Source organism: Anser anser, assembly GCF_964211835.1.
Source record: "Anser anser genome assembly, chromosome: 2".
Taxonomy (NCBI): Eukaryota; Metazoa; Chordata; class Aves; order Anseriformes; family Anatidae; genus Anser; species Anser anser.
The window spans coordinates 27,965,488-27,978,385 of NC_139721.1; the positions used below are offsets into that span (position 1 = coordinate 27,965,488).

The following is a 12,898-nucleotide window of genomic DNA, read 5'->3' on the forward strand; positions in this document are numbered from 1 at the left end:
CAGTAACTTAGTGCAAGCTCAGTAGTATGGTTTCATCAATATTACTATTTGAACAAATCAATTATTTCTGCAATTACACTATCCGAATACCAATTTAAAATGGATCTCTCAGCTATTGTATCTCTCCCCCTAAAAAGGGAACAACACTTAAATAATACATATGCTCTTTGGCCTTCAACTGAAAAGAGAAAGGAATTGAGTTCAAGTTCTCTAAATAGAGATACACTTCAAAGAAGACCTGATTTAATTACTACCTTTTAAAGTTTATAATTATTTCTGTCATCTTCCTACCATCCCACATTTCCCACTCTATTACAGGAAGCTTGACAGTCTCCATTCTCCTGTTTATTAACAGCTTGCCTCTTCCTATTTAAGAGTACATTTTTGCTCTGCTATCACTCTAATCCCAGTCACTCAGCTGAGGAAAGACAGAAAGCACAGTCATGATTAGATGCAAAGCTCTCTCCGAAGAACAAAAATAATGAAAAATATCTGCTTTTCACTTCTTTTACTTTACTGAATGTTACCTCTAATCATAACCAGTATCAAAGTTTTTATGTGTAAGAAGAAAATGAGATTTACTATTTGCCAACATCTGTTCTGAAACAAGTATTTTTTTAAAAAAACGGAAGGCAAAAAGAATCTTCAACACATTTCAACTAAAAGCACAATAGTTCCTGGTGACAGGACGAGGGGGAATGGGCTAAAGTTGCACCAGGGGAGGTTTAGGTTGGATATTAGGAAAAACTTCTTTACTGAAAGGGTTGTTAGGCATTGGGATGGGCTGCCCAGGGAAGTGGTTGAATCACCAACCCTGGAGGTCTTTAAAAAACATTTAGATGTAGAGCTTAGTGATACGGTTTAGTGGAGGACTTGTTAGTGTTAGGTCAGAGGTTGGACTAGGTGATCTTGGAGGTCTCTTCCAACCTAGATGATTCTGTGATTCCCTGACAGCACTGAACAGCAGATTTATCCAATAGCAAAAGAAACCTAACTATAGTTATTCTAATTAATTCTGTGAAAGAAATCTAAGTTTTCCTCCTGACAACTCATAATATGGTTTAGTCATCTGGGATAGGGAAGGGAGATTTGGATGCTTTACATCTTTCTTCATCCAAGATGAGAATTCAAAGGGAAGTGTGAAAGTTGGTAGACTGAAGAATGGACCTACTCCAGAAAAAATCATGGAAGTGAAAACACAAGATTATAAATTCAAGCCCAGAAACATCCTTTCAGTATTTTTGAAATCTAACAAAAAAATGTACAGAAAAAAGTGATTCAACTTCAGATTCATTTCAACTAGACAAAAAAGCCTTACGGTACATGGTCTCATAACGCTCCCATTCTTACCAGTGCTGTTGATGGGCTGAGCTGCAAGTGGTTTTGGTACTGGTGTATTTTTGGGTCTGGCTGCAACATGAGTAGGAGATGGTGAGCTGTCTCCATTAATAGCTTCTGTGCAGAACGCACTCTGTACTACAGAGTTTGAAGGTACTTGATTGTCTATCCCATTAGAAATATCACAAGCAGATCTTGGTAAAAATAAAAAAAAAGGATGGGTTTACATTAGTACAAACACTTTGAACAGTTAGGCAAAGTAAAACAAATCCTACACTATAACATGGTAAAGAAACACATAAAGGAACTGTGGTAAATTCACAACAGTTTAATACCATGTATGCAGCCTAGGTAACAGTCAAGTGCAAGACAAAAACAATTAAGGAACAACATACAAATGTTGTTTTGAAGAATTTTAGATACTTAGATAAGATTTCTCATTTTCTCTTCATCTTTTACTTTGTAATGGCATATTAGAATTGAGTTGGGCAGACCAATGTGCCTGCCACATCTTCCAAAACTGCCTTAGGAACCATTCCAAAGCAGCAGCTATGAGCAGGAGAACTTTTTCTCTCATTAAGCAACTGGAACAATAATTTTGTTTGTCATATCTCTATTTTTTTTTCTAGTAATAACATAAGTAAGAAAACTCCTTCAGTAGTAAAAGAAGTTTCTCTATGTATAGGCAGGATGGGCCAGTATGTGGACAGATATACATAGGAAGCTCTGTGTTTGAATGGCTGCAAGGAAATACATGTACTGTAAGGGCCTCTGAATGCAAAGTCCTGTTCAACTGCACTACTTTTACTTAAATCTATCCCAGAATGTATAAAGCCACCCACCAGAATCACATATTATGAAAATTACATTCAGTGCCAATTCTCCATCTTCGCAAGGACTAGCGGCTAAAAATTCAAGTTAAATATATAACAAAAAACATGAGAATTGTTACAAATCCCACTTTGCAGAATATGAAAGGAAGAAACAGAATTTCCATGCTACCTTACCCAACTCAAGATGAGTAGTATTAACAGAGAATTAAAATACAATCCCTTTTCAATTCTAGACTAGAAACCTGTTTGTTTTAAAACTGTAAATCAAAACCGCTGGAAATTTATATGGAAAACTGTTGTAATCAAAACACAAACGTCAAGTAAACGTGACAGTAAAAGCCACACCAGGAGTAGTAACAGTTGAATGAAAACAAATGATTGCTATTCGTTTTTCAAAGTGTTATGCATCTGCATTTCAATTCACTTTGCATAATCCCAAACCTTTCTAAAGCAAACTAGGATAAGTAACTTTTTATCCTCACTCCCTCATATTGGGCACCTGTGGGAGAACTTCTGTTCAAAAGAAGAATCAAGTCAAGCGTACAAGAACAAATGTGTCCCTGTCATTCAAATGCATAGCAACTGTATGCTTTTTCACTCCATCCTGTGTTAAAAACTTACGTAGAAAGGAGCTGACTGCAGGGTAACTGGCAGGTCAGTACTGTTAATTTGATGTGAATATTGACCTACTTGACTCACTAATGGTGAGAGGTCAAACAATCTACTCCTACTTCTCTGCAGGCAGTCCATCAGCTGGCATAAAGATGGAGGCACCAAGAATGAAGCTCTAAATTGATCCCAAAGTCTTCTTCTTGCCACTTCAGGTTAAAGCAGGCAAAGTCTTTGCTTTAGTGTTCTGAATACTGCTTCCTAAACGCAATACAAGTCTGTTCAACAACTTCCTGATAACAACCTTAAAAAAGGAACCGGGTAAAGGGGAAGTCATTTATGCTTTTTTTCTTCTTCCTTCCGTTCAAATGGTACATTGCAACAAGTTGGTACACAGGAACAGAAATGTCTCTTAAACAGCAAAAAAAAAAATGAATGCAATAAGTACACAAAATCACGCTGAGCCACTGCTCCCAGGATTTCATAAAATTTCAACTAACTAGAAATCTATTTTCAGAGGGCTACACTTTCAAGAGGCAATCAAAGTACTGGCTCTAACAGGAGAGGAAGGACAGAGTTGCAAATTTAATTTCTGTCAAACTAAATTATGTAATTATTATACAAACCGTATTTCTAAAACCTGTGGTAAAATAATTAAGGGCTTGACAGTGAAAATCACTGCCGTTCACACAAAAAAATGTTAACTCATAAATTTGCTGATATATGTCACATACAGTCTAAAGTACAAAAATAAATTCCAACCTTATTGTACTTCTTCCTGAAGCATCTCTGTTTTCATGCACAGCTTCACCATTTTGCTGAACTTCTACTGAACAGTAAACAAACAAAAATCAATAGAAATATTCCACTACATCTGTTTGAAATATTAATCAAAATTTTACAATCCAATTGAATTGTTTTAACTTACTGGTTGCTGGTGAACTGATATTTGTAAGAGATTCTTGTTCAACAACCAAACCATCTAGCACAACTGTCAGTTCACCTGTTTGCACCATGCCACTCTTGTTTTCCAAAGACAGTTTCAACTGTTCTTTCACCTTCTCCACTAGAAACGGAGTTGGGGTGGGTAGGAGAAGAGAAGGAGAAAAGGGATAAAGGAAAAATTAAATTCTAAGCAAAGTTAAAAAAAGATTGTCAACAAAAATATATTTAGTTGTACAAAATGTCACATGAGATGTTCATATGATTTGAATCACCATAGAAATCACTATGAAACTGTGTAAATCTACACCAGCTGTGGGTAAAAGCACACTATATTACAGAAATAAATTGTCCATTTACGTAACATATTCTAGGTATATTATAGGATCCATATATTTTCAGCCGTTTATTGTAAATGATTTCCCAGGTTTTCTTTTTCCACTAAACCCTTCTGAAATCATGCACTACTTACATAACACAGGAAGTCTTAAAGCCAAACAACTTCTGAACTACACATCCAAATACTACATGTTACAAGTCACAGGGAACTTTATCCTACAACCAGAGCTTATGTTCATTTCTTATATCACCTTCCAAAAGTAATTCTAAGAGACAACTGAAAAGAACATCACTTTGAGGAAAGGATAAATACGAAGACTCCATACAGTCTTTCCTATTTAAATATGTATTTTAGTAAGTTCTTAGGAGCATTTTCACAGACTCCAACTCCAAGGATTAAACAGTAAGAGAAGATACCTCAAGCAATCAAAAATTAAATGAGAAACTATTTTCCACAAAGCAAACTTTTTGTTTCAAGATATACAAAAAAAAATGTACATGGTGCAATAAAAAAATTCAATATAACTGGTAAGCAATGCACATACATGTAGACAGACATACATAACCAGAGGTAAAACATGCTGTGGATGTTGCATAATTCTCCCTAAATCAACTGATACTAGTACAGCCTTTAAAACTACACGTCAGAAATGCAAACACAGTAAGCTATGAGTTCACATTAATCAGGTTAAAATGGTTACGGCCTTTTAGTATTTGTGGTCTCAGATTAAAGGATTATTTTTTTTCAAGATGTATCAGCATATTTCCCTCAATATGACAGCGTTCCAAGCTAAAGTCAAAGCTCCCTATGCAACTTGCACTTCTATGCATTAAACTAGCATTTCCTTATTTTTTTAATTTCTTAATAAACATCATAAATGAACAATAAACATGAAAACAGGGAATGCTAGCATCAGCTATTATCAGATATCCCCAAGACTTTGCTAAGGTCAATACTGACATCTGTTATTTTTAAAAACAGATTCAACTGTATGTAGTGGGGCAACTGTTATTAGCGAACACCCACTGCTATGTTACAAATGGATTTCACTGGAGCAACCAGAAAGCTGCCAAATTACTATAGAATTATTGATTCTGAGATCTGCATTTTAGAAAATGGTACCGAAAGAAAAGGGAGAAGAAACTAGCCTACCACAGAGCTGTTAGGATACATATTCATAATTGTCATCTCTGCAAAGGGTGATTGGTTTACCTTCTGTTGTTTTAAAAGGTTAACTTACAAAACCAGACCAACAGCTCACTGTACTCCAACTGAGTTTGCAAGAAAGCTGGGAGGGGTGTGGGCAGCAATTCACTACTAACAGTGCCTAACAGGAGAAATTAATAGCACTAATTCTAAAGTTTCTGCATTTAGAAGACATCCTCTTTACATTTTCTTCAGTAAAGCACCTTTCAAGTACTGCATTTTACGTTAGGTACAAATAACTGAACCACTGAAGGATACTGACCAGATTATTCATCACTGAATTACTTGATAATCCAGCGTGTGTCAAACTGTTGACACATCAAAATCAGAAGAGCTGCACATAAATTACCTTTAGTGCAATGTACAGCTAACTCAGTCAACCATTTCCTGAAAGAATTTGCCAGGTTATTGGATCCTACAATCCCTGTATCTACAGCAACAAAATATTAACTATTTTGTTTGCTGTTACTATTACAATCTAGTTTCTTCTGACACAGTTAAAGCATAAAACATCATGCATTAGATGTTCGGAAGGCACAATTATTTTTGTGATCACTTTTTTATTCTGTTAAAAAGTATTTAAAAATATGGTCATGTAACGTCGGAATGAATATTTAAATAGTATTTTATTTCACTATAATGTCATTTTAGAAATCACTTTAAAAAAAACTTTAAAAATATGCAACTTTTCTGCTTAACTATGAAACGCTGGGCAGAAATCTTTTTCATACTGCTGAAGAAACTCCACTTGATTTTGCATTCTGTTTCATTTTTCTGTAAGAATCAGAAAAATGAAGCAGGGGGGAGGGGGTTGGGGGGGGATCTCCTTTCCTCCACCTCCCTAAACAGAGCTCTCAGATTTGTGTATCTAATTTGCGAGAAAGGTTAGAAATTGGTTTAGCTGGAATTCTACTGCCACTCTGGAGCGGAATTTAAAGTGTGGATTCACCATCTTCTTGCATTAATGAAAAAAATTTAAAAGTGAATTAGATAAAGACCTGTTTTAATTCTATTAAAGACAACAAAAGTTAAAAGTTACATAGAACACAACAATCACTGATATACTAAAAAGAAGTTTCTCAATTGTTTCTTTCATCAATGGTTTCTACTGCTCTCTGGGCAGCTAAATTATGAGAGAAAAATATGCAGCCCTTCTATTAACAATTCCAAAGAAGGAAAACATGAACAATGATGGCTTTTCAAAAACTTTAGATCTTTTTGTTTGTTTTAAAAACAAGTCTAAAACAGATCTTCTAGCAAATTAGGTATTAGTTTGCCACAAAACATTTCAATTAATCACTACTGTGTTTACTTAGTTTGTAGTAACTTGTACTCTGGTGTATGTTTCAAAATTATATCCCATTGTTACATTTAAATTGCTCTCTATAGCACAGTTAGACATGTCCAGAAGAGACAAGGAAAGACATCAACTGAAAATCAGTTGTAATTACATGTATAGTTAGTAGTCAGTCTGATTGCCAGTTTTGATATATAGATTAGTAATAATAATTCTACTTAAAATATCCTTCAGGATAACTTACATTTTCTATTGTGTATTTCCAAAGCTTGTCTCAAGTCTACAGTGGCTCTTCCTAATAAAGCATCTGCTTTTAAAGTGTGATGGCTCCACACTCTAAATTCCAGCGTAGTCTGTGGAGTCACATTCCTGCATATAAAATACATTTTTTAAAAAATATATACAGATTTTAAAGTATTCATTCGTGTTATTAGGAGTATTTGATCTTAATTCAATTTCTCATGTTTGTTGTTATTTCTTGATACTAATTGACTGAAAGTGGTTTTTGTACCATTAGGGGAAATTTTTAATTAATTAAGCACTGTAAACACTATAATATTTATCCTTAAAATCAATTAAAGTGCATTACTATAATAGCATAAGGAATTTGGGGAGTATCAGAATAACCTACACTAAGCTCAAATCTGTTATATAACAACATATCTTACTTGATTTATGAAAGACATATTTTCCTTATTCCTCACTATTGCAGAATTCTAACTAAAAACTCACATTATTTAATGTGAACAAAAAGGTAGTAAGTATATTTAATTTGTCTGTCACTAGAAAGAAAAATACCAATTATTAAAAATGAAAATACAACCAGCTACTTGCAAGCAGGAGGAATACATTCCATAGCTGTCAACTTGCCATGAAAATGTTGATAAAACATTGCTTATGAATCCACAAATATATATATAAAGTCACAATGCATGCTCACAAAAATCAGAGGGGAAAAAATCAAATGATAAAGCTAAAGTAAAAACTGGAGGAAAGCAGAAAGATAAAGGTCCCAATTACAGTAATGCTACAATAAGCCTTGGCAGTATCTCCCCCCTGCTCAGGAAGGAAAACAATGCTAGGTCCTAGAGAGTAAGTTTTGCAAGATAAGGTCTATTACAGCAAGAGTGCTTTTAGCTGTGAAAAATGGAGCAGAAACATTGTACTGCAAGTCCAAGGTCACATATCTGTCAGAACCAGAAACATGAAGTTATATCAGTATTGCTAAAAATAATGCTAAAAACAATCCCCAGGCCGCATCAACAGAGCTAACTTTAGTCACTTGAACATGTTGGACAACATGGATCATTTTTGCAGAAATCCATGAGGAAGTATGCTTTTATATTTTGAATAGGCTGCCTTCTAATGGAAGACTTACTAAAATACCAGCTTTAAAAAAAAAAAGGGTGGAGATTACACACAGAATACACTGCTGGTGCTCATGCATGCCCCATACAGGTCATGGGAACTTGTTAAACTGGAGAGTTTACTTATTCCCAAATGGACTGGGCAACTGAAACGATACCTTTCTGACAGATGGAAGAAAAGGGGACCAGAATACCTGACATATAAGAATCAGATCCTAAATAATACTGATGATGGAATGAGTTTGTTTGGCTGTACTGTATACATCAAATTACTTCATTTCTATCAGCTCACCAAAACCTGTCAAATGAAACCTGCCTCCTCAACAGCAACTCTGCTCTCTGTGAATATCGATAGCTCTGTACTTGTGCTAGTAATAACTCCTGGAAATCAATGTTAGGCCCAAGACTATGCTATTCAGTTTTGCTGTACTACAAAAGGCTAATGAACTACTAAACCTGAAACATCAAGAAATGTGACAGAGGAATACCTGCCTGGTTCAGCCCAGGTCTGCAGTTAACAACTAGTGTTCCCAAGTAAATGGTTCCCCCAGAATTAGTTACACTGTGCCTCTCCCCATTCTCCAGAACCAAACCAGGTTCCCCTAACTAACAAAGCTGGCTACTATTGCACAAAGGCAGGTCAGATGTTCTAAGGCGTACTAGCCCATGTTCAATGCCTCTTGAAAGTAGCTGTGCTGTTTCCACACCCAAATCTGTAGTAGTACAATCTTGGTTGCATAATAATGCATTCTAGCCAACTACATTGCGCAAGATTTGCCAATTCTTCATAGGGTCATAGTCAGGTATATCTGCACCTGTAGCACAGTAAGCAAATAAACCATAACCATGTTAAACTGCTCAAACGTAAGGATAAGTTACGTGGCCATTTTGCAGTAAACTGTTTTTGTGTGTGTACCCCTTTCATTAGGAAATTTAAAACAAAAAGTGACTTTCCTTATAACTACTATTTATCCAGCTGAGAATTTTTGTGTTTTAATGTTGAGAACGACAGTAAGATCTTCTAGAGACGAATCTTAAACTTGAAAGGTCCACAGTACAAACAAATATTAAGGGTATACTGTGGACAGTAACTGTATACAAGAACACTCTCCTCAAAACAAAACAAAATAAAAATGTCCTTGGGACATCATAAGCACTGAGAAAGACTTTTCATTTAAGATAAACAGCATCTTATGTCTGCATGTAGTTATCAACAGCCAGAGAAAATTATGTAGGCAGCCAAGCCTAGTAAATATTTGCCTGCAGGGTCTGGCTAATAAATAGTATTAAATAATCAAAAAAATCTACTTACACTGTCAGCTGTTCATCCCACTTTGGATTTGAAGAACTACTTGATTTTGCTGTTTTCTTGATTTCTCCATCTGCAGTTAATTCCGTGTAGAAAGTTGTTCCAAACCAATTCTTTTTCCGTTTCAGTTTGGCACTAGAAACTAATAAAATGTATTGCTTTATCTAAAACAGCACACTTGCTGAAAACTAGAAAAAGTACCACCTACACAATGCATAGAACATGGCAGAGCAACGTTATTCCTCACCTTTTCTACTTCTGCAGAACATAAAGAGGTCAATGCTAAAATGGTAGCTTTTAATTTCAAAAACTACTTTGTCGGGTAGTTGACACCAAGCTTGACATATTCCTGTACCCATGTACTGACAGCATAGTTAAGAGAGACAGCACAACAATTATTTTAGAGAAAACTGAAAATCATGTGGGTTTTTTTGTTTATCTTCTCACAGTTCTTCCTCTTCCAACTCCTCTATTTTCTAACTGAAAAATAGCTAAGTATGATACATCTGAAAGATTATCAGACAAATTTTTTTGGTTTTGCTGCTGTTGTTTTTCAATAGAATCTTTAGTATTTTAAATTTTATGTACTTAGGAAGGTATATGCAATTTAAACCTATTTCAAAATTTCATTGTTATAAATTTTTCACCGCTATATATGTTTCACTGCAAAGCCAATATGCAGCACTTCATCTCTTTGCCTATTCCACCTGTCCAGTTAACCTCTGTTTTAACGCGTCAGTTTGCTAAAATTAAGAAAATAACTCTCAAATTTCCCCCTATTTAAAGGGCTTTGCAGATAAACTTAAGGCTTCAGCAAAATCTTCAACAATTAGAAACAGCAAATGACCAAAGAAGCTATTTTTTATCTCCAAATAGCTAGTGAGGTCCTCGGTGCTCCCGAATATGAATCTGTTCTCTCACTTCCTCACCCAGCTGACAGCGTTACTATAAAAACCAACAGCAGCCTAGCTGCCAATATTTTAAATTCTACTTCAGGCACATTCTTCAGAAGACATCAGTGGACTCACAGCTGTAAATACCTGCTGGCTATGCTTTTTCTTATTCCTCCTATACTTCAATGTGATCCTCCTTCCCTTCACTTTCAACCTAAAGCGAAGCTGAATACTTTCAGCCACTTGGAACTAATCCTTCCCTGTTACTTTTCTGCCTGGTACTTGCTATTCCAAAAATAAGTAGGAGTTAACTAAACTGTCTGAAAGGAAGACAAAAAAGGTTTGTAATATATTTCTGGATTACAGTATTCTGGAAAGTATGCATTAGCTAATTAAAAGTCAGTGGGATGCAACTGTCCAAGACCCTAAAGGCATTAACCACAAATTTTTATTAATTTCAATTAAAAGGTGTACACTTAACTCCTTTACATCTGAAAATTCCAGTCTAATTCATGTGTCATAAAATGGAGCTGCAGCATTGATACCAATGAAAGATTAAATGTAAAAGATTAGAAACATGATTCCACACATGGGCCATATTTTTTCATCTGAAATTGATACCTTTTTCAGCTTCAAAAACCCCTACTTCTTCCACGTTAGTTTTTTCCTCCATATTTTGCTTTTTAAAAGCAACTGCAACAGTTCTTAAAATAAAGCTATTCTGTCAAGATATACAAGCTTCCTTTTAGTTTTCCCCCTTTTCTTTGATTATGCTTTAAGTCATTAAGTTTTCAGTCCCCTGACAAGAACAGAGAATAGTACCATTTTTTGGTAAGGACTTCTTAAAAAAATATGAATAAATAAAAAATATTAGCAGAAAGACTTCAAAAAGAACTGACAAAACAGGATAACTCACCAAAACCATTTGAAAAAATAATGATGGTACAATTTGTTGGCAACAAGCTTGTAACTATCTAAACCAAAACCACTCCATATGAATTTCCCTGCCTACAAAATGAGTATAAGCTACTTGCTTCCTTTATGTAAGTGCTTTTCAATTACAGTTCTTGAAATATAAATCTAGATTCTGCAACAGCAAAACTAATCTGAACAAAACCCGCAGTCGACACTCCTCTGCCTCCCACCCCTTTTTTTGTACTGCCACTGGTACTCCTCTGATCTTGCAATGAAGGCTGGTTAGAGAACCAAACTTTCAGAAAACTAATCTTAAAAATTGTATGGATTTCTGTCCACTTCAATCCTTGAACCAGATCTCGAAGTCAGAGAAGCTCCAGTGCCAGGAAAATACAGAACTACTTATATAATTAGCAGTACAGTACAGGGTATCAGAATGATCATTTCTGCATACCCAGTTCTGAAGTTACAGGTCATTTATGTAACTCAGTTTGTTACAGTTATTTATACACTCGATCCAGGTGGCCCCATCTATGCTATTACTTATACTTGATTCTGACAATTTGTCATCTTATCAAGTTACTTGATCCTTACACAAGGTTAATCAATTTTCCCACAGAAGGTTCCTCTCATTTCATTAAATATCCATTCTGGGGACAACAATGTATTTTTTTCCTCAGATAACCTTGGTCCTCTTTCTACCACCCAGCGTGCTACATCTTTCTTCAGATATGGTATTTTTTAAGACATGGTATCCTCCTGATGTTTTTCAAGTTTTAGTCAAGATAGACTTGATATATTCTTGGTCGTGCATTCTTTCTTACTTCAGGGTTCCCAGATTTCTCAGGAACCCTTGAAAAGTTCAGGTTATGTATCAATGGCAAAATAACATATATACATATGCATACATATATATACATATAAATGTATGTGTGTATATATTTATGAGCAGTATCTAACTACTTACTGATAACATTTTTACATTTAGGTAATTATGACAGCGATACAGCAGTTGTCAAACTTGTTAGCCTCGATTCATCCTGCTTATCTTTGGACTACAATAGGTATTTTTTCTGCTTTGCCATCCCATAGAAAGAACAGCTAAGACTGATGCCAGTTATCACATTCCTGACCAGTTCTTACCCATGAATAGCAAAATACATTCACCTATGTGGCCTGTCCAGCATCAACTGAAAAAAAAAAAAAAAAGAAAAAAAGAAAAAAGCATCCCCAACACAATCAGAAATTTCCAGAGTTGTTTCCAGACTACTGTTTCCTTTCCAGTAGATGCTGGGATGACTAAAATCTATCTCAAACTGTGAGAACAAGCACATAAATAGGAAAAAAGTAAACAGTCACAAGATGCAACATTGCACCCATTTTCACTGCAGTTCATTACAACTGTCCGTCTTTTTTGTAAGATTCCAGTACTGTATGTTCCCCTCTACAGATTTTGTGCTATTAGCTACTTGTTCTCAAGTACAGTTCCTTACATTTGTCCCTACTGTTGTATTGCAAGTTATTTTTTTCTCATTTGAAAAGATCATATAAATGTTGCCGAACTCCTTCCACCATTTCTACCTAGGTGCAATTCATCTATGCGTGTTATAGACATACTCTTAATCATAACCTTCAAGTTAATTAAAATATTGACTACACTGATATATTTTTCACACTGTTTTCAAATGTATTTATTTTTTCAGAATATGTATGTTTCACTGTAAAAACCACCATGACAAATATCATTACTTGCCTGTTACTTGCATCTGTAACCTGCCATTATGGTTGTTACTTGTATCAGATCTTGGTGAGGCTGTGGCCATGTCAGAGGCTCAGGCTTTAGCCTAAA

The 12,898-nt window shown here is 35.2% G+C and overlaps 1 protein-coding gene across 10 annotated transcripts in view; it reads right to left on the reverse strand.

Moving 5' to 3' along the window:
- Window positions 1-12,898, reverse strand: part of WWP1 (WW domain containing E3 ubiquitin protein ligase 1) — a 62,357-nt gene that overhangs the window by 26,731 nt on the left and 22,728 nt on the right. For 3 of the 10 annotated variants that reach the window (XM_083823382.1, XM_083823383.1, XM_083823388.1), the window contains 6 exons: window positions 12,803-12,893; window positions 9,245-9,383; window positions 6,810-6,934; window positions 3,709-3,846; window positions 3,543-3,606; window positions 1,351-1,532 (listed from right to left, as the gene is read on the reverse strand). In XM_083823382.1, coding sequence (XP_083679508.1) covers window positions 1,351-1,532; window positions 3,543-3,606; window positions 3,709-3,846; window positions 6,810-6,934; window positions 9,245-9,383; window positions 12,803-12,872 — 718 coding nt within the window. In that variant the 5' untranslated portion in view covers window positions 12,873-12,893. Of the gene's footprint in view, window positions 1-1,350; window positions 1,533-2,792; window positions 3,484-3,542; window positions 3,610-3,708; window positions 3,847-6,809; window positions 6,935-9,244; window positions 9,384-12,802; window positions 12,894-12,898 lie in introns of those variants that run through there. The other 7 variants (XM_083823379.1, XM_083823387.1, XM_083823381.1 and 4 more) reach the window with 3 other exon arrangements.